Source organism: Bufo gargarizans, chromosome 1 (assembly GCF_014858855.1).
Source record: "Bufo gargarizans isolate SCDJY-AF-19 chromosome 1, ASM1485885v1, whole genome shotgun sequence".
NCBI classification, from domain to species: domain Eukaryota; kingdom Metazoa; phylum Chordata; class Amphibia; order Anura; family Bufonidae; genus Bufo; species Bufo gargarizans.
In genome coordinates, this window is record NC_058080.1 from 124,807,974 (window position 1) to 124,831,040 (window position 23,067).

Here is a 23,067-nt window from a genome sequence, read left to right on the forward strand (position 1 = left end):
GTTTCTGATGTGGCAACCGACACCATGTAGCTTCTAAGTAATATCATCTAGTGCTGCAGTGTATCAAATCAGGCCGATCAAAGTTTCTATTTCTTACCCTATGTTCAGCGCTGTAAAAATGTGGGCTGGTTCGGTATGGCATGCGCTCCTCGACGCGCGTTTCGCTTTATTGCTTTATCAGGAGGGGCTCCTGATGCCCCTCCTGATGAAGCAATAAAGCGAAACGCGCGTCGAGGAGCGCATGCCATACCGAACCAGCCCACATTTGTACAGCGCTGAACATAGGGTAAGAAATAGAAACTTTGATCGGCCTGATTTGATACACTGCAGCACTAGATGATATTACTTAGAAGCTACATGGTGTCGGTTGCCACATCAGAAACACCATCTGACCAATAACTAAGTCAAATATATTGCGAGTTGGGATGGCTATAAGCATAGCCAGAGCCAGCTAATTGATATTATATGCTGACCTGAGCGTCTCTGCACAGCCATCCAACAGCAATATAATTGTATATATAGCAAATACCAATTGCAAATAAGTGATATTAATGTGGACTGTTATGTATGGCACTCTGTATGATCTCTGCATTCATGTGTGTTTTTTTGTATATGTCTTTTATGTCATTTAATAATAATAAAAAAACAATTTTAAGGGATATTATATGGTACCGATTTCTCTTTAGTTGATATTTATATAAGTGGTACATTCCTGTTGATAACAGGCTGTGTCGATCCAGTTGAACCCGTTAGTGCTATGATGCAGACCTCAGCATTGCCTGGACTATGAGAAAATGTCGGTATTCAGGCAGTAATCACGTACATTTATGCTGTACCCAATGGCGGATAAACATAGGGGCGTTCGGGTCAGCAGCCCCGGGCCCTGCATTGCTGTGGGGCCCAACGCCAACCCGAACGCCCGCATACTGCAGTGGAGCACGGGAGCGCATAGTTCTCTGCCGCCGATCACCACCTAAGGCTTCAGGCCTAGTGGGCCTGAGGACTATGTGGTAGTATAATCCTGCCGCAGACATGCGTGATTACATCATCGCGTGCCTGTGCGGGGACGCAGGACAATGAAGATTGCGCGCTTGCGTTCTGCCTCACCACCCCTAGACACAGGTAAGCATTAGCTTTTTTTTTTTTTTTTTTTTTGCTTTTTTCTGTGTGTGTAAACTTTGGGGGGCAGAGGAGGACATGGGGACAGTGTGGGGCAAATGACTTCAGGAGGGCAGTGTGGGGGGAGATTATTACATGGGGCAAATTACTTCATAGGGGGCAGTTTGGGGGAAAATTAATTCATGGGGGCAGTGTGGGGGCAAATTATTTCATAGGGGCAGTGTGGGGGAAATTACTATATGGGGCAGAGTGGGGGAAATTACTATATGGGGCAGTGTGGGGGAAATTACTATATGGGGCAGTGTGGGGGAAATTACTATATGGGGCAGTGTGGGGGGAATTACTATATGGGGCAGTGTGGGGGAAATTACTATATGGGGCAGTGTGGGGGAAATTACTATATGGGGCAGTGTGGGGGAAATTACTATATGGGGCAGTGTGGGGGAAATTACTATATGGGGCAGTGTGGGGGAAATTACTATATGGGGCAGAGTGGGGGAAATTACTATATGGGGATGTGTGGGGGAAATTACTATATGGGGCAGTGTGGGGGAAATTACTATATGGGGCAGTGTGGGGGAAATTACTATATGGGGAAGTGTGGGGGAAATTACTATATGGGGGTAGTGTGGGGGAAATTACTATATGGGGGTAGTGTGGGGGAAATTACTATATGGGGCAGTGTGGTAGAAACTACCATATGGGGCATTGCGGGGGAAATTACTATATGGGGGGCAGTGTGGGGGAAATTACCATATGAGGCAGTGTGGGGGAAATTACTATATGGGGCAGTGTTGGGGAAATTACTATATGGGGCAGTGTGGGGGAAATTACTATATGGGGCAGTGTGGGGGAAATTACTATATGGGGCAGTGTAGGAGAAACTACCATATGGGGCATTGCGGGGGAAATTACTATATGGGGCAGTGTGGGGTAAGGCAGTGTGGGGTAAATTACTATATAGGGCAGTGTGGGGTAAATTACTATATAGGGGAAGTCCCGATTGGCCCCACGGGGCTTTAGTACTAAACCCGGAAGCGTGAGCATTCAGGTGCCGTGATCTCACTTGATCACGGCATCTAAAGCATTTAATTACCACGATTGGCATTATTGCCGGTTGCGGTAATTAGCCGCAGGTCTCTGCTGTTTTAAACAGCAGAGACTTGCCGGACATGACACCCGCTGCACGCGAGAGCGGGCGTCATGCTTGCACATCGCTATCAGCGCCGTACATGTACGGCGCTGGTAGCAAAAGGGTTAAAGTCTGTCTGGGTCTCTATAGCATTGGACTTGCTTGGCCCAGTGAGCTAAATAGAAAAGTCCACTATATATATATATATATATATATATATATCTTAATTACATTGAACCCCACAAAAAAAATGATTTCTGTAAAAACGGGTAAACAAAATGAAAGTATTTGCTTGAGGGTAGCTGCTTTTGAGGTGCACCTACACTTCTGATAGCAGGCATAGCCACAGGTTCTGTCAGCTGCCCTGCTTTTCTCTATTGTACACAACACACACAATTCTTCTTCGGAATCCTAGACAGGCAGCACGCTTGATTCGTTTCTGACTGTCCCTGACTGACTTTTCACTGTCCCTCATTTCCTAAGATCATTTTGCAGGCAGACATCGTCACACTCAACCACCTTCTCTGACATCCAAGCACAGAATGATGTTCCGCTAGGGCACCTCCCTGCTGCAGCATTGATTGGCTCATGCAGGCTTTATGTCAGGCTGGGAGCCAATCAGGGCAAGCCCTCCCCCCATTTCCTCTCAGGGTTATATGAGAACTCTTCTCCTTCCTCTGTAGTGCTTTTTTCCCCACTGACATGTGCGCTAAAACAGGCCATTTTAGTGGATTCATCTGAAACAAACCTGGAAACATTCGGGTTCGTCTGCTGTCTGAAAAATAGCAAAGTTCGGACCGAACTGGTTCGCTCATCCTTAGTTGGAACCATTAAAAAATGCTCCTTTTTCTCAAAAACTTGAGTTAATGTGTTCAGCATTGGTGAGAAGAAGCTTTCTGTTAAGTTAATTCTTATTGACTGGCCTGCAGAATACTACAAGTTATTTCACAACCAGGCCACCATCCCACCTGCAACCTCCCCAACTGAAGATGTGTGACTCCTCTACACCAATACGTCCCACTGATTTTATTAACCCCTTCACGACTGCAATCTGTATATATACGTGATAGCTGCACATACCCCGTGCAGCTACCACGTATATATACGTTCTGGCAGCTCTTTAATCCAAGCGCTGCAAAGCGCTTGGATTAAAGCTTCTGCCCCTGCCCTGTATGCTGTCACGGACAGCATACAGTGCAGTAATGCCGGCAAGGGACCAATCAGAGTGGCCCCTTGCCGGCAATCGATCCGATTGGTTAGTCTGTGCAGACTAACTAATCGGATCGCGGTGTGAAAAAAATGCCGGTTTCAGGCTCTGATCTGCGGTCTGCAGATCAGAGCCTGAAATCGGTAATGTGTCCTGAAGCCCCCGTGCCCCCTTGAAGCCCCCGATCTGTGCCCCGTTCTTGTCCTGCCCCCCGATGCGGTCCGCCCCCTCCTGCCCCGACCTGCGCCCCCTTCTTGTCCATCATCTTCTCCTGCTACTTCCTCCCGATGCGGTCCGCCCCTTCCTGCAGCCCCTTCCTGTAAGTAGTGAAATGCTTCCCCCCTCTCCCCAGTTTCCAGCGATGCCCCGTCCCCTGCCTCCATTCCTGAGCCGCCGCCATCAGCAGCGTGTGTCAGCTCTATGCTGACACTGCTGTAACCCCATAGATGCCGCAGTAGGGGCATCCATAGGGTTAATAGAGGGAGAGGGCTCCCTCTCTCTCAACCATCAGGGCTGCTGCGATCGCAGCGCCCGATGGTTGCCATGGCAACCGGACGCTTTGCAAAGGCGTCCGGTTGCCATGGTATAGGCGTCCAGTGCTGCCACCTACAGGCATCTGATTGTATTATACTTTGCAATGCAAGAGCATTGCAAAGTATAGTACAACCATCAGCCCCACTGGATCTTCAAGATCCAAGAGGGAACTGATAAAAAAAAAAAGTGAAAATAATAAAAGTAAAAATAAATAAATAAAAATGTAAAAAATAAATTTCCTTTTCCTATAAAAAAAAAAAAAAAAAAAAAAAAACACACATATTAGGTGTCACCGCGTCCGTAACGACCATCTCTATAAATATATCACATCATCAACACCGTCCAATAAACACCATAAAAAATAAAAACGGTGTAAAAAAATAAGCCATTTTTGTCACCTTACATCACAAAAAGTGCAACACCAAGCGATCAAAAAAGGCGTATATACCCCAAAATAGTACCAATCAAACCGTTACCTAATCCCGCAAAAAATTAGCCCATATTTAAGACAATCACCCAAAAAATAAAAAGCTATGGCTCTCAGACTATGGAGACACTAAAACATGATTTTTTTGGTTTCAGAAATGCTATTATTGTGTAAAACTTAAATAAATAAGAAAAGGAATACATATTGGGTATTGCCACGTCCGTAACGATCTGCTCTATAAAACTGTCACATGACCTAACCCCTCAGATGAACGCTGTAAAAAAAAATAATAATAATGTTCCAAAACAGCCAATTTTTGGCCACCTTGTCCCATAAAGTGTAATAATGAATGATCAAAAAATCCTATGTACCCAAAAATGGTACCAATAAAAACCTCAACTCTTTCTGCAAAAAATGAGCCCCTGCACAAGACGATCGGTAGAAAAATAAAAAACATATGGCGTTCAGAAAACCAATCCAGCAAAATCTGCCTTCCAAAAACCGTATGGCATTCCTTTCCTTCTGCGCCCTGCCGTGTGCCCGTACAGCAGTTTACGACCACATGTGGGGTGTTTCTGTAAACCGCAGAATCAGAGTAATAAATATTAAGTTTTGTTTGGCTGTTAACCCTTAATGTGTTAAAGAATTTTTTTTTATAAAATAGAAAATCTGCTAAAAAAGTGAAATCTAGAAATTTCATCTCCATTTTCCTTTAATTCTTGTGGAACACCTAAAGGGTTAATAACGTTTGTAAAATTGGTTTTAATTAACTTGAGGGGTGTAGTTTCCATAATGGGGTCATTTATGGGGGTATACACTATGTAAGCCCCACAAAGTGACTTCAGACCTGAACTAGTCCTTAAAAAGTGGGTTTTGGAAATTTTCTTAAAAATTTTAAGAATTGCTTCTAAACTTCTAAGCCTTGTAATGTCCTAAAAAAATAAATAACATTTCCAAAATGATGCCAACATAAAGTAGACATTTGGGGAATGTTATGTAATAAATATTTTATGAGGTATCACTTTCTGTTTTCGAAGCAGAGAAATTGAAGTTTAGAAAATTGCAAATTTTTACAATTTTTTGGTAAATATGGGATTTTTTGATAAATAAAGGTGATATATATTGACTCAAATTTATGACTGTCATGAAGTACAATGTGTCACGAGAAAACAATCTCAGAATGGCGTGGATAAGTAAAAGTGTTCCAAAGCTATTACCACATAAAGTGACGCATGTCAGATTAGTAAATTTTGACCTGGACATTGGGGCATCAATGACCCTTGGTCATGAAAGGGTTAAATAACTCAAAGTTATCCATATGGGCGAATTATGCAGCATATATTGTATATCGAGACATCCAAAAAAAATTGATAAGGTATGTTCTCATTACCATCTGAAGCATACATGACCTAAACTCTTATTGAATCTAGTAATAGTTGGATTAATATTCAGTCATTCATAATCCAGAAAAGAGTCAGAAATAATTATACCCAGATATTCAAATTCTAATAACACAGCCCTGTGCAAAAATATCTCCCCACAGAAAGCCAAAGAGATCACATAGACCAATTATAAATAAAAAAAATGGGCAAAATCTTTATTAATTGCTAAAGCACAATAAGGCTACTTTCACACTGGCGTTTTGGCTTTCCATTTGTGATATCCATTCAGGGCTCTCACACGCGGTCCAAAACGGATCAGTTTTCCCCTAATGCATTCTGAATGGAAAAGGATGCGCTCAGACTACATCAGTTTGCCTCTTGTTCCGTCTCCATTCCGCTTTGGTGTCCGTCTGATGAAACTGAGCCAAACGGATCCGTCCTGGCACACAATGTAAGTCAATGGGGACGGATCAGTTTTCACTGACACAATCTGGCACAATAGAAAACGGATCCGTCCTCCATTGACTTTCAATGGTGTTCAAGACGGATCCGTCTTGGCTATGTTAAAAATAATACAAACGGATCAGTTCTGAACGGATGCAGACGTTTGTATTATCTGAACGGATCCGTCTGTGCAGATCCATGACGGATCCGCACCAAACGCGAGTGTGAAAGTAGCCTAAAAAGTACCACACAAAAAGATAGAAATTTGGAACAGCAGCGACACCTGGTGGACAAAAGATGTAACAGAAGATGTTGGTAGACAAAAACAGCTACTGCTATTTGATAAATGGTTCTTTCTACCACTGTCTGACAGCTATCTCTGTACACACAGTCATAAAGGGAAGGCTGTCAGTCACTGATAGGACCTCCTACTGGACTTCACAGCCCAGAATGTGCAGAAATGTAAATTTATGAAATACAGGTTATGCTGAATCTTTTCCAATAAGACTATATATCAATCTGCTCAACTCCTCCTGCTCTATAACGTGCTGCCTTCAACTCAGACACTATGTTCAACATGAAAGGCCCCCTTTAAGGGCTAGAATTTATAATAATTCTGGTCTAAGCTTATATGGCTCAGGAGAAAAGTGGTTATTTTCAGGATTTTATAGGACTAGTTTTCTTCTTGCATAGATCTTTATAATATCCATTCCACAACAGTTTCCTGAACAACAGCTGAAGTAACGTAATTTTTTATACAGTTCCATTTATGATTGGCCATTATTGGCAAGCAACTGTCTCCTGTAATTCAGTACCTTGATATAAGCCTTGTGATCGTAATTTTCCATCAAAATGTTTAGAATGACCATTCGGATATACTGATATCTTTTGCCTGGCAAATCTCAACTTTTAAGAATTATGAAGTCTTTCAAAAAATTACAAAAGACATGGAGAATTTGGTCATAGTAATATACTATCGTTCCTACTGGATCCTTCATAGCTGATTCTTTATATAAGACAGGCTAACTTGTGCTTTACTGGGAACCTGTCATCAACTTTATGCTGACCTCACTGAGGGCAGCATAAAATAGTGACAGAAATGCTGATGTCAGCGGTGTGTCACTCATCAGCTAAAAGTCAGTGGTTGCCTAAGAACCAGCATCATAATCATTGCAGCCCAGGCCTTGAGAAGAGTCAAATCTACCTGAGAAGAGTCCTGGTTATTCATAATCTCCTGCTCTCCTCACCCATCTGCTGATGATTGGCAGTTCTCTCCTGGAGAGAAAGCGAGAAAACTCGGTAGAAGACTGTCAGTCATCAGCAGGAGAGCAGGAATTCATGAATAACCATGACTCTTCTCAGGAGGCCGGGCACTCTTTTCCAGGCCCAGTCTGCAATGATTGTGAAGTTGGTTCTCGGCAACCACTTACTTTTAAATGACAGACCGCTGAAATCAACTCACCTGTCTCTACTTTAGTATGGGCAGCATAAAGGTGATGACAGGTTCCCCTTAAGCCTCTTCAGTAGATTGGGACTCTTAATTGCAAAAATTCTTAAAACTAGTATTGTATGTTTTAATTTAACCCTGCTTACCCTTGGAATAATTATAACTAGTGTTAAGCAAAGTGAAGGATCCAAAATGGAATTCAGTCTGAATTTAAGGAAAAATTTGATTCTAAACGAAGCCGAACTTCCTTTCGCTTCATGGTAACAAATCATTTTTCCTAAAATGGTGGCAGGAGTGGTTTTAGAAAGAACAGAAATAAATAAAAAAATTACTCACCTCATCCACTTGCTCGCGCAGAGGCACTCCGCTCCTCACTTGATTGATAAAGACCTGCGCTGAGCGTGATGACATCACAGCGCTCTCCCAGCATGTTCATGTGGTGACGATGACGCATCATGTGATCACACTTGGCCGTGCCCGGTGACATCATGCTTCACGCAGGTCCTTCGGCAGATCTTTATCAATCAAGAGAGGAGCGGACTGTCTCTGCATGAGCAAGGGGAGGAGGTGAGTGATTTTTTTCTAAACCCAAAAAGCCATATTGCACTAGTGTATTACCGTTTTTAACGGACGTTAGACAGGTGCACTTCTGTCTAAGCAGCTGTTAAAAACAGTCCTATTAATTGATAGGTTGAATGGGGTTTTAACATAGTGATTTGTGACAAATTAATTCGTAACGATTCAAATTTCTTGTCAAGTTTCAGCGAAGTTACCGATTCAAATTTTTCTAAATTTTGCTCATCTCTAATTATAACTCAGACAAGTCTTCATAACATGCAAAGGATAGTAGAAGATCTACTCCTGGTTTTAACATCACAGTATTCTTACATAGCTTTTGTCAACAGTGAACCATCTATCATTTATAATCAAAAGAGATTAGAAGACCATACCCATTAAGCAAAATTTTGATATGACTTTGTGGTGATTCAAATACTTTGATATTCCCACACATTTAAGGAAGTAGATATAGCGATTGTGATCTTGAATCCTCACAAGATCTCCATAATCTGAAGTTGGATGTTTTGTCAACAGAATTTTCACATTACTAATGTACAATTAAGGATCTTCATGTTTTTCTGGTTTGTCCTTTTTAAAAATCGAACTTTTTGATTATGTAACACATGTTTCTAGGCGTGTTTTCAAGGATTTTTTTCATGATGTTATAATTTATTTTGCCTATTGTAAATTTACAGCTACTGGGGAAAAGTGGCGTTCCAGAAGAAAGATGATAACACCATCATTCCACTTTGCTATTCTTTCCGATTTTTTGGAAGTTATGAATGAGCAATCCAAAGTATTGGTGGAGAAGCTCAATACTCGAGCTGGCAAAGGATCTTTTAATTGCTTTATGGACATTACTCTTTGTGCTTTGGATATAATATGTGGTAAGTGAGAGCCTGGTTGACACATTAAAGGAGTTTTCTGGTTTGAAACATGTTTGACTTCATAAAGATAGGCACCTATAGAGCATTTTTATGTATTATGTGGTTACGCATTAGGCTGACCACATGCCTAGGAAGAATCTACGCTTATTATATGGACTTGCCTGTCCCCGCTTCTTCATATTTTTACTTAGGCTACTTTCACACTTGCGGCAGAGAGATCCGGCAAGCAGTTCCGTCGCTGGAACTGCCTGCCGGATCAGGCAAAATGTATGCTAACTGATGGCATTAGTAAGACTGATCAGGATCCTGATCAGTCTTAAAAATGCCTGAATCAGTCGAAAAAATGCATTGAAATGCCGGATCCGTCGTTCCGGTGTCATCCGGCAAAACGGATCCGGCATTTATTTTTTTCACCTTTTTTTCAGTCTGCGCATGCGCATAACGGAACGACGGATCCGGCATTCCGGTATTCTGAACGCCGGATCCGGCACTAATACATTCCTATGGGAAAAAAATGCCAGATCCGGCGTTCAGGCAAGTCTTCAGTTTTTTTCACCGGAGATAAAACCGTAGCATGCTGCGGTTTTCTCTTTTGCCTGATCAGTTAAAACGACTGAACTGAAGACATCCTGATGCAAACTGAACGGATTACTCTCCATTCAGAATGCATGGGGATAAAACTGATCAGTTCTTTTCCGGTATAGAGACCCTGTGACGGAACAATATGCCGGAAAAGAAAAACGCAAGTGTGAAAGTACCCTAAGATGTCACACATTCCTGACAAGCCAAATGGAATTCACTTGCTGGTTCTCCCAACTGAACAATGTTAGTTTTAGACATAAGGATCAGTTATTTTTTTTCCTAAAAGATATTATCCAATGTGTATTTTCCATGGTAGAAATTCAATGCAGACCCTCAGATATGCAGTTTACATTGACACAGATTTGCACAAGGAGTAGACCCTTGTGCATGTGAAAAGTGTTGTGGAAAGCCTACTTACATGCTTAAGATTGGGATTGAATGTATATTTCAGTGATGGAGAAGTGCTGAAATCCATGTGAATGTACTCTAACAGTATCACAAGAACCTTTTGTGACAATTATTCATATTTAATAAAACAATCTGTTTTCCTATCTTTATGGCAAATTTTTATTGCTATAAACAATAAAAATATAAAAGTAAAAACACCAGAGAAAACTAGATTAGAAAATACTTAAAATTGTAACTCCCATTCAATTTTTTTATGTTTAACCACTTCAGCCCCGCTAGCTGAAACCCCCTTCATGACCAGAGCACTTTTTACACTTCGGCACTACACTACTTTCACCGTTCTTCTCACTAATAGAGCTTTCATTGGGTTGTATTTTATTGCTGCTGACATTTTTACTTTTTTTGTTATTAATCGAAATGTAACGATTTTTTTGCAAAAAAATGACATTTTTCACTTTCAGCTGTAAAATTTTGCAAAAAAAACGACATCCATATATAAATTTTTCGCTAAATTTATAGTTCTACATGTCTTTGATAAAAAAAAATGTTTGGGCAAAAAAAAAAAATGGTTTGGGTAAAAGTTATAGCGTTTACAAACTATGGTACAAAAATGTGAATTTCCGCTTTTTGAAGCAGCTCTGACTTTCTGAGCACCTGTCATGTTTCCTGAGGTTCTACAATGCCCAAACAGTAGAAAAACCCCACAAATGACCCCATTTCGGAAAGTAGACACCCTAAGGTATTCGCTGATGGGCATAGTGAGTTCATAGAACTTTTTATTTTTTGTCACAAGTTAGCGGAAAATGATGATGATTTTTTATTTTTATTTTTTTCTTACAAAGTCTCATATTCCACTAACTTGCGACAAAAAATAAAAAATTCTAGGAACTCGCCATGCCCCTCACGGAATACCTTGGGGTGTCTTCTTTCCAAAATGGGGTCACTTGTGGGGTAGTTATACTGCCCTGGCAATTTAGGGGCCCAAATGTGTGAGAAGAACTTTTGCAATCAAAATGTGTAAAAAATGACCGGTGAAATCCGAAAGGTGCACTTTGGAATATGTGCCCCTTTGCCCACCTAGGCTGCAAAAAAGTGTGAAACATCTGGTATCGCCGTACTCAGGAGAAGTTGAGGAATGTGTTTTGGGGTGTCATTTTACATATACCCATGCTGGGTGAGAGAAATATCTTGGCAAAAGACAACTTTTCCAATTTTTTTATACAAAGTTGGCATTTGACCAAGATATTTTTCTCACCCAGCATGGGTATATGTAAAATGACACCCCAAAACACATTCCCCAACTTCTCCTGAGTACGGCGATACCAGATGTGTCACACTTTTTTGCAGCCTAGGTGGGCAAAGGGGCACATATTCCAAAGTGCACCTTTCGGATTTCACCGGTCATTTTTTACACATTTTGATTGCAAAGTTCTTCTCACACATTTGGGCCCCTAAATTGCCAGGGCAGTATAACTACGCCACAAGTGACCCCATTTTGGAAAGAAGACACCCCAAGGTATTCCGTGAGGGGCACGGCGAGTTCCTAGAATTTTTTATTTTTTGTCGCAAGTTAGTGGAATATGAGACTTTGTAAGGAAAAAAGAAAAAAAAAGAAAAATCATCATTTTCCGCTAACTTGTGACAAAAAATAAAAAATTCTAGGAACTCGCCGTGCCCCTCACGGAATACCTTGGGGTGTCTTCTTTCCAAAATGGGGTCACTTGTGGCGTAGTTATACTGCCCTGGCAATTTAGGGGCCCAAATGTGTGAGAAGTACCTTGCAATCAAAATCTGTAAAAAATGGCCTGCGAAATCCGAAAGGTGCACTTTGGAATGTGTGCCCCTTTGCCCACCTTGGCTGCAAAAAAGTGTCACACATCTGGTATCGCCGTACTCAGGAGAAGTTGGGGAATGTGTTTTGGGGTGTCATTTTACATATAACCATGCTGGGTGAGAGAAATATCTTGGCAAAAGACAACTTTTCCCATTTTTTTATACAAAGTTGGCATTTGACAAGATATTTTTCTCACCCAGCATGGGTATATGTAAAATGACACCCCAAAACACATTGCCCAACTTCTCCTGAGTACGGCGATACCAGATGTGTGACACTTTTTTGCAGCCTAGATGCGCAAAGGTGCCCAAATTCCTTTTAGGAGGGCATTTTTAGACATTTGGATCCCAGACTTCTTCTCACACTTTCGGGCCCCTAAAAAGCCAGGGCAGTATAAATACCCCACATGTGACCCCACTTTGGAAAGAAGACACCCCAAGGTATTCAATGAGGGGCCTGGCGAGTTCATAGAATTTTTTTTTTTTTGCATAAGTTAGCGGAAATTGATTTTTTTTGTTTTTTTCTCACAAAGTCTCACTTTCCGCTAACTTAGGACAAAAATTTAAATCTTTCATGGACTCAATATGCCCCTCACGGAATACCTTGGGGTGTCTTCTTTCCGAAATGGGGTCACATGTTGGGTATTTATACTGCCCTGGCTTTTTAGGGGCCCTAAAGCGTGAGAAGAAGTCTGGAATATAAATGTCTAAAAATGTTTACGCATTTGGATTCCGTGAGGGGTATGGTGAGTTCATGGGAGATTTTATTTTTTGACACAAGTTAGTGGAATATGAGACTTAGTAAGAAAAAACAAAAACAAAAAAAAATTTCCGCTAACTTGGGCCAAAAAAATGTCTGAATGGAGCCTTACAGGGGGGGGGGGGGGTGATCAATGACAGGGGGGTGATCAATGACAGGGGGGTGATCACCCATATAGACTCCCTGATCACCCCCTTGTCATTGATCACCCCCCTGGTAAGGCTCCATTCAGACTTCCGTATGATTTTTACGGATCCATGGATCGGATCCGCAAAACACATGCGGACGTCTGAATGGAGCCTTACAGAGGGGTGATCAATGACAGGGGGGTGATCAGGGAGTGTATATGGGTGATCACCGCCCTGTCACTGATCACCCCCCCTGTAAGGCTCCATTCAGACGTCCGTATGATTTTTACGGATCCATGGATACATGGATCGGATCTGCAAAACACATGCGGACGTCTGAATGGAGCCTTACAGGGGGGTGATCAATGACAGGGGGGTGATCAATGACAGGGGGGTGATCAGGGAGTGTATATGGGTGATCACCCCCCTGTCACTGATCACCCCCCCTGTAAGGCTCCATTCAGACGTCCGTATGATTTTTACGGATCCATGGATACATGGATCGGATCCGCAAAACACATGCGGACGTCTGAATGGAGCCTTACAGGGGGGTTATCAATGACAGGGGGTGATTAGGGTGATCACCCCCCTGTCACTGATCACCCCCCCCTGTAAGGCTCCATTCAGACGTCCGTATGATTTTTACGGATCCATGGATACATGGATCGGATCCGCAAAACACATGCGGACGTCTGAATGGAGCCTTACAGGGGGGTGATCAATGACAGGGGGGTGATCAATGACAGGGGGTGATCAGGGAGTGTATATGGGTGATCACCCGCCTGTCATTGATCACCCCCCTGTAAGGCTCCATTCAGACGTCCGCATGTGTTTTGCGGATCCGATCCATGTATCCGTGGATCCGTAAAAATCATACGGACGTCTGAACGGAGCCTGACAGGGGGGTGATCAATGACAGGGGGGTGATCAATGACAGGGGGGTGATCAGGGAGTTTATATGGGGTGATCATGGGTGATCAGGGGTTTATAAGGGGTTAATAAGTGACGGGGGGGGGTGTAGTGTATTGTTTGGTGCGACTGTACTGAGCTGCCTGTGTCCTCTGGTGGTCGATCCTAACAAAAGGGACCACCAGAGGACCAGGTAGCAGGAATATTAGACGCTGTTATCAAAACAGCGTCTAATATACCTGTTAGGGGTTAAAAAAATCAGATCTCCAGCCTGCCAGCGAGCGATCGCCGCTGGCAGGCTGGAGATCCACTCGCTTACCTTCCGTTCCTGTGAGCGCACGCGCCTGTGTGCGCGCGTTCACAGGAAATCCCGGCCCTTGCGAGATGACGCATATATGCGTGACTCTGCGCAGGGCTGCCACCTCCGGACCGCACATCTGCGTTAGGCGGTCCGGAGGTGGTTAATATTCAGGAGTTGCCCATAGCAGCCAATCAGATTCCACCTTTCATTTTGGATAGTTCCTCTGGAAAATAAAAGGAGGAATCTGATTGGTTGCTGTGGGCAACTAAGCCAGTTGTACTTTACACCAGTTTGATAAATAACCCCCAGTGTTTTTAAGTCATTTTGTAATATACTTTATTACCGAAAACCCCCCACAAAGGGGACACACATTACATATAATAGCTTTATTAGACAATAATTGATTACAAACAAATAATACATTAATTAATAAAATATAGCAGCAATGCAAGTAAGCGCTGCGACAAGAAGCTCACCTGCTGTACCAGAAAGAAACAGATCCCCACAGCCTATAAAATGCTCACTTCAATATTAAGTGAAGAGGCACTAATGGCTGTGGTATCCCATGGTGATTCAAAAATCTGCCTAAATATCCTATATGTAATACTCCACCATAGAGCTCATACATAGGCCCCAACTGTGGGTATATAAATAAGTAAATAAACAGAGGATATAGTGTTATATTGAGAAAATACATTGGTAATCAGCCAGTAAAGGGATCGGACCTCTGGACAGCAGGGAACACACCCCGACGCACGTTTGGCTACCGCTTTCTCAAGGGGCCTGTATTATTATTGCAGTCACGCATTGTTTCCATCTCATAGATGGTTAAGTAGGTTGTACTAATTTATTAGAGAAGTATGTAAACTTTTATTTATTTTTAAAAGCCTTGAAAATATCCCGTTAGCAACACCGTAACTGAGCTCTGGTAGTTGATGAAATAAGCAGGGACTTTTAGAATAGATAGGGATTATTAGTAATAAAGGTAGTAAAATTCCTAGTAACTTAGGTTTAAGGAGACAGGAGATGAGGCAGGGAAAGCAGATGCAGGTTAAGAAGCTTGCCTCTGCTTCTTACAGTTAGCTGTCTTCAGTGTACAATGCACACTGAAGATGGATTCTCATTACAAACACTCAGGATTATTATCCAGTTATTTAACCTGTTTGTTGAATGATGTAAAGGCTATAATTACTGTTTAGTGATTTTTTTTTATTACATTTGGTATCTCCATAATCCACTTATAGTTAACATGTCAATTATATCGCACAATGAACATAACAAAAAAGAAACACAATTCCATAATTGCTGTTTTTGTTCATGCCACTTGCAAAAAAAAAAAAAAAAAACAATAAAAAGTTATCACAAAGTCGTGTATGTCCCAAAATAATGCCAAGTGCAAACTACAGGTCGTCCCACAAAAAATAAGCATTCACGGAGCTTCATAGAAGAACAAGTAAAAAAGTTATAGCTCTCAGAATATGCCAACACAAAAACAGTATTTTTAAACAGTATATACATTTGACATCAGAATAATTGTATCGACCCAGAGAATACATTTAATATGTCAATTATATTTCATGGTGAACACTATGAAAAAAAATCCAGAATGTATTTATTTATTCATAGTGCAATAAAAAGTGATCTAAAAGGTACACTCTAACGGATACATCAGCAGGTAAGTCAGTCTCTCAGCAGGGGGTCGGGTAGCTCATCAGCGGCATCATCGCCCATGCCGCAGCGAGAGCGGGAGCCGGAGCCGGCATTGCGGGAGGGGGAGGACCGCTGCACGCCCGTCTGCTCACGTCACGCCGCAGCGCCTCCTCTGGTCCATCCCCTAGCTGGTCCATCCCCTAACTGTGGAGCGCCGCCGTTCCCCCCCTTGAGTCGGCTTCGGAGGCTGGATGTCCGGGGTCCTCATCAGGGGTCCTTGCTGTCTTAGGCTGTTCCGTCTGTGCCTGCTCTGAGCTGCTCAAGGCTGGAGGTTCCACGCGGTGTCTGGAGTCTGGGAGTCGCGGTGTGGTGTGAGTAGACGTCCCCCTGTGTGTTGCCATTCTGGGGAGCCCCGTTTGCCTGGTGCTGCCCGCTAGGAGCAGTCGTTTGAGTGCCGTTCCCTGTGCCTCATCTGCCTTGTTGCCCTGTTTTCTGGGTGGTCCTGAAGAGAGGGGGGCTGTCTGGCTGGGAGAGGCTGTCTCCCCCTTCCTTATCAGCTGACGCTGCATTGTCCGGTGCACTATACGCTGCTTCACTCGCTAGCTGTTCTACTTGATCTACCTGTGGGGCTGCTGTGACAGTAGTTAGGATTAAACAGCCTTTTTTTGGGCGCTACACCAGCTATACCAGTGCATATTAGCACTGCCTCTATCCCGTTGCTGGACACTGCACTGCTCCGGGGTGAAAACTGCTCCATTACCCCTCTGAGCTCCAGATCCCGGAACTTATGAGCCCCAGAACCGGGGCAATCACACTTTGGAGCTTTCCGTGATTCAGGATGCCGGGGGGCCTATATGCAAGATTCTCTGATTCATTTACCCTCTCTGGGTGCCACAAGATATCCATGACTGTGTGTATAGAAATATTGAGATCCGTACAATATTAATCCTGAAGTAACCGTGTAAGAGGGGGAAAGGGGAAGGGAATAAAAGGGGGAAAGGGGAAGGGGGGAAAAAATAAACAAATAAAAAATAAATAAAAATAAAATAAAAAATATGGCCCCCAAACCACAAAACAGAAAGTCCATAGGAACCTCCTCACCCAAAGGGGGTGCTGTAAGGACGCAGCTTGATAAATACCTTAAATCCCCACCTCCATTAACCAAGACAAGGGGCAATCAGAAACAAACACCACAGATGGGGGACTATGAAGAGAACGAAAACCCTCTTAAGAAGGTGGGAGAAAACCGGGCAGCAGAAGCAGACAACCAGATGAGTAATATAGACCACAAATTAGCGGGTATATTGGAAGCAGTTAAAGAACCAATCAATCATTAAGTACTTTGACGATAACGGTGGCAGCAGTGCAGACCGACATCTCGGTAATCCGGGACGATCTAAATAAAATGAGGCAACGTGTTAAAGAGTACGAAACTCTGACTACAGAACTGCAAAAAGTATCCAGTCAGATAAAAAAAAGGATGGCAACAGTAGAGAGTGATAATAAGGCACTGAAGGAAAAAATTGCGGATTTGGAGGACAGATCCCGGAGAGATAATCTTAAATTAGTGGGCTTCCCGGAAGGAGCAGAAAAAGATGACCCCATAAGCTTCATACAAAAATGGCTGTCAAATAATGTAACAGTCACAGGAGTGGCCGTAACACTCACAGTGGAAAGAGCACACCGCATCCCAACAAGAAAACCTCTACCAGGGCTAGCACCAAGGCCTTTGTTAATTAAAATGACCTCCTCAAGGGATCGGGATAATATCCTTAGGTGGAAAAGAGAGATACAAATGGTGAAATACAACGATGCTAATATAGAGATATACCCGGACTTTTCTAAAGTTACGCAAGATAAAAGAAGAGAATATAAAGACGTTAAAAAGAGACTGATACAAGCCCAATTAAAATACTCCATGATGTACCCTGCAAAACTACGGGTTATCTACAAAGAAACCGTTCAATTCTTCTCCAACCCAAGTGATGTAGCTGATTGGATGGACTCTCAGGGCATTAAATAATTTGCTCACGGTTGCGGTGGGGGGGAGCTGGGGGGGGGGGTCGTCGTCGGGGGGGGGATAGTCTATAGTTAGAGACCTATGAGCCGCAGTTTGCGTCTCGCAGGTCAGAATGGGACTGGGGTTTGGGGGGGCGGGAGGGGGCTCAAAACCCCCAAAACTGTATCAAAACCCGGTATCCAGGGTCCGAATTAATGGTGAATACTCTGTCCCCTTCCCCCTGACCCGAGGAACACACCAGGGCTGCCCCCTCTCCCCCTTGCTCTTCTCGCTGTTTCTGGAGCCAATTGCATACAAAATTAGAGCAGACGGGGAAATATCGGGCTTTGGGTTTGAGGGAGAAGCTGACAAAATAAGTCTATATGCGGATGATATGCTGCTTTTTCTGGGGAAGGGGTATAAGAATTTGCCCAGGGTTATGGAAAGTCTGGATGAGTTTGGATGCCTATCTGGATATGAGATAAACTGGGAGAAATCAAAATTTCTCCCATTAAGACGTCCGGTCCCACTGGGCCATAACTTTTGGGTTAGCGTATTGACCCCAGCAGACTCCTTACTATATCTAGGTATCCAGATAGGGACCAAACTGGAACATTATACGAAATTGAATATTCTCCCAATAATAGATAGAGTTAAGGAAAAAATTTGAATATGGCTAAAACTCCCCTTGTCACAAATCAACCGCATAGCACTTATAAAAATGACACTACTACCAATGTTACTATATGTATTCAATGCTAGCCCAATTACGATAGAAGATAAGTTTTTTAATAAGTTAGAGACCCTCTTCAACAAACTGATATGGGGCCGCAAACGAGTTAGAATTAAGATACAATATTTGTATAAAGAGGAGGGTGGAATGTCCATCCCTTTTCTAAAAGGATACTATCTAGCTGCCCAATTGAGATGGTGTGTGAGGAATCGAAAGAATAAATGCATTCGGCCCCTTTTTGGGGAGCAATGTAGACCCTGCGAGGATCTTTTTCACATTCTCGAAGCTGGTATTCTTAAGAAGAAAACAATAATAAACCCGTTTAGTAGAATGCTTGGGTATATCTGGCAACAAGTTAGAGATATGGTGGGCGTATCTGAAGCAGTTCAGTACACCCCATTGTGGGGGAATGCACACTTACCACAAGTTATGCAACTGGGTGATGCTGAATATTGGGAAAAATATGGGATATATTTAATTGCACAAGTTTTTCATAAAGGACAGATTAAGCCCTTAAATGAAATTTTACCAGACATTAAATTAGGATTTATTGATAAATTTCGATACGAACAACTTCGTCATGCTATATATTACACGGAGAATAAGAATTATTTAAATATTGTAAAGAACACTTTTTTAGACTTTTGTCAAGATATGACAGTTAATACTTCTATATCACACATTTATGTTAAGTTAAAACATGAACACACAAAAATGATCACATTTAGGGGTGAGGTTAAATGGGAAAGAGACCTACAAAAGGGGGAACCCATTTCGTGGAATATTGTGTACAGAAATATCAAAAGATCGACTGTTTGACCCGCCCATGCATGGATTCTTTTGAAAATCATACACCGTCTCTATTATACACCAGCACTACTGCATATCATTTATAAAGACAGGAAACAGAACTGCTATAAATGTAATAAAGATAGAGGAGATTATAAACATCTGCTGTGGGAATGCCCAGGGATAAATGAATATTGGATTAAAATATTTCGGAAATTGCAGGATAGCTCCCCTATGAAGTACCAAGCATGCATTGATTATGCTATCCTGGGCATATTCCCAGAGACAGATAAAAATAAAACTGAGCAGATACTTTGGTTTCGGGGCACCGCATTGGCCAAAATAATAATCGTTAAACACTGGGGCACCATAAAACACCCTAATTTTCAGGAGTGGATGGAGCAGATGAATAGGGTTAGGCAGTATGAATATATTTTAGCTCAAACAGCGGGGAAAAAGGCAGCCTGGTTGCGGATTTTGGGGAAACTGGAAACTATGACAGTCGGTGTAGACACAGCAGCTCCGCGGAAAGAAAAGGGGGGTGGAGGGAGGGATAGGGGGGTTAAAAAAAAAAGGGAAATTTAGTATAAGATGAGATGAATTTACTATTGTATTCCTATTCTATTGTTGTGTGACATTGAAATGGAAGACTGTTGATTTCTATCTTTTGGAAAAAAAAAAATATATTAATAGAAAAAAAAAAAAGGTACACTCTAAAATGGTATAAATTAATGCAAAAGCTTCTCAAAACCAAAACCTCACACAAGTAAGTTGGCTGAAAAATAAAAAATGTATGGCATTTAGAATAAGGTGACTAGTGTTGAGCGAATTGAAGTTCACAAAGTGGACTTTAATCCTAATTTAATGGAAAATTCTATTCACCCGAAGCAGAATTTCCTTGTGCTTCGTGGGAACGAATAAATTTTCCCTAAAATGGCGTTAAAAAAAATTCATACTAACCTCATAGTTTGCAAGCGAAGAGTCCGCCGTTGCTATCTTGATTGAAGATCCCACGCAAAATCTCGTGCACAGTGATGTATGACATCATCACACACCGTGTGAGATTTTGTGCTGGATCTCCAATTAAGATGGCCGCCGTGGACTCTTTACGATCAAATGAATTAGGTTAGTATAACATTTTTTTTTTTTTACTGATTAACCCCTTACAGCCCTCAATGGTCATCTCTGATGCTGTGATCAACGATGAAAAAGGCATCTGAGGGGTTCAATGACAGGGGGCAGCACTATCGCCGTTCCCCGTCATTGTGGCTGCTACTCTCAAGCAGCCGAATCAAATTTTTTAGAACTTTGCTAATCACTAATGGTGACACAAAAACAAAAATGCATTTTTTGTGCTATAGTAGTATAAGATAATTTATATATATATATATATATATATATATATATATATATATATCCATAGAAAAGGGTCTTATTTTTGACATGTGTGAATAAAACTACACATTTTTTATACTTCAAGGAGTGCTGCGGATTTTCTTTGCTATATATATATATATATATATATATATACACAACAACGGGCACTAGAACAGTAGTGCATAAACATTAGTAGGAACATTCTATATTAAATGGCAAGGGAACTTGACCACACTGATTGGTGGCTGTGGCTGGGACTGCTGGCACTGACTGCTGGCTGTGGCTGAGACTGCTGGCACTGACTGCTGGCTGTGGCTGGTGGCTGAGACTGGTGGCTGTGGCTGAGACTGCTGGCACTGAGTGCTGGCTGTGGCTGAGACTGCTAAACTGCGGCTGGTGGCTGAGACTGCTGGCACTGACTGGTGGCTGTGACTGAGACTGCAGGCTGTGACTGAGACTGCTGGCACTGACTGGTGGCTTCAGCTGAGACTGCTGGCACTGACTGGTGGCTGAGACTGGTGGCTGTGGCTGGTGGCTGAGACTGGTGGCTGTGGCTGAGATTACTGCAGTGGGAAAAATTGCAATTCCATCATAGTTTTTCATTTTTTTTTATGGTGTTTACCATGCGGTAAAAGTAACATGATCTTTTTATAGATCAGGTCCTTACGGACGTGTCGATACCAAACATGCTTAGTGTTTTTTACATTTTTAACCAATTATGTGTGGATATAAGTTTTTTTATTTATTTTTACTTTTTTTACTTTTTCCACTTTTGTTTTAAATTTTTTGGACCCAGACCCACTTGGTTCTTAAAGATCCAGTGGGTCTGGTGGCTTACAATACACTGCAGTACACTATATAGTGTACGGCAGTGTATTGAACTCACACTAAGCCTGATCAGGCTCCTGTCTTTAGCAGGAGCCTGATCAGAATCCCACGGCAAGCCGGATGCTTGTGAAGGTGTCCGGTTGCCATAGTAACCATCGGGACGCTGCCACAGCACAGCGGCCCGATGGGGGAGGGAGCTCCCTCCCTCAGTTTACCCTTCAAGCATCGGCTGCTGCCACAGCAGAGCAGCGGCCCGATGGTTAGCCCCTCCATACAGCGGTCCCTAAGGACCATGGCCTGGAAGGGGTTAAATTGCCACTATTGGTGCCAGCACCGATGTCGGCCCTTTCAAGCAGATTGTTAGCTGTACATTACAGCTAACACTCTACCCCGCTGCGCACTCTGCCATCTTGAAAGAGGGGGCAGGGGTGCTGCACGCTCTGCATCTTAAAAAGGGGGGACAGGAGTGTTGTGTGCGGGGGGGCATTAACCCTTCAAGCATCGGGCCGCTGCCAGGGTAGAACAGCAGCCCGATGGTTAGCCCCTTCCAGACAGCGGTCCCTAAGGACCGCGGCATGGAAGAGGTTAAACAGTTATTTGAAGCAGAGTGTCAGCGCCATGTCCTGACTGGTCGGTGCGATGCTGTGGGCGGTGTGGCCGCGTGTGGAGTGCTGTTTCCTGATTGGTTGCCCCGCTGCGCATGCCCAGTGCAAAACTGTTGACACACACAGACACAGCGCACTCACATTGCGCTTTTATTATATAGGATATATATTCCACAGAATAAGGGTAATACTTTATCTGTGCCACAGTAAATGCAGCAAAGCAGAATTACAGTTTTTCCCAATATGTTTTCACTGACAATGGGAAAACTGAAAAATTGCTTTGTCCAAAGTGCTGAAGGGGTTAAAAATATACTTTTTTATAAATGCAATATTTTCTTTATACATGATTTTTCTGCTTTTACAGAGACAGCCATGGGAAGAAAAATTCAAGCACAGAGCAACAGTGATTCTGAATATATCAAAGCTATTTATGAGTGAGTATTATTTCTGTAATTAAACAGGTTTTCTGAGATTTTTACGCTGATGACCTATTCTCTGTATAGATCATCAGTATCTGATTGGTGAGGGTCTGACATCAGGGACCCCCGCTGGTTAGCTATTTGAGAAGTCACCAGCACTCACAGTAGCATTCTAGCAGCTCTGCCTAGACCATGTGACATCACGTTCATCAGTCACATAGCCCAGACGCAGCTTAGCCCCATTAAAATGATTACCAAGCACAGCCGATATCAAATGTAGGACGCTTGAGAGAGAAGGCCACAACGCTAGGGAGAAGGCCGCAACACTACTGCGTGTGCCAGTGCCTTCTCAAACAGCTGATTGGTAGGGTCTCGGGTGTCAGACCCCCACCGATCAGAAAATGATGATCTATCCAGAGGATAGGTCATCAGTTAAAAAAAGTCTTGTAAGACCCCTTTAAGGTTAATATTAAAAGTTGTAACATTTCATACCAGTGGTAAAAGAAGCCAGACAGCAGCTTAGGTTGATTGACTGCAAAATATTTAGGAGCCCTGCATTTTCCCCTTCCGCTCCTGCCTCCTTGACCAATGATTTGAAGGCAATGTGTA

General features: G+C 42.7%; 1 protein-coding gene across 1 annotated transcript in view; it reads left to right on the top strand.

The window, feature by feature from the left end:
• LOC122940960 (cytochrome P450 4V2) overlaps positions 1-23,067 on the top strand; it is a 56,188-nt gene that overhangs the window by 21,259 nt on the left and 11,862 nt on the right. The window contains exons 4-5 of the mRNA XM_044297910.1: positions 8,947-9,137; positions 22,404-22,473. Of these exons, the coding sequence (XP_044153845.1) occupies positions 8,947-9,137; positions 22,404-22,473 (261 nt within the window). The remainder of the gene's footprint in view (positions 1-8,946; positions 9,138-22,403; positions 22,474-23,067) is intronic.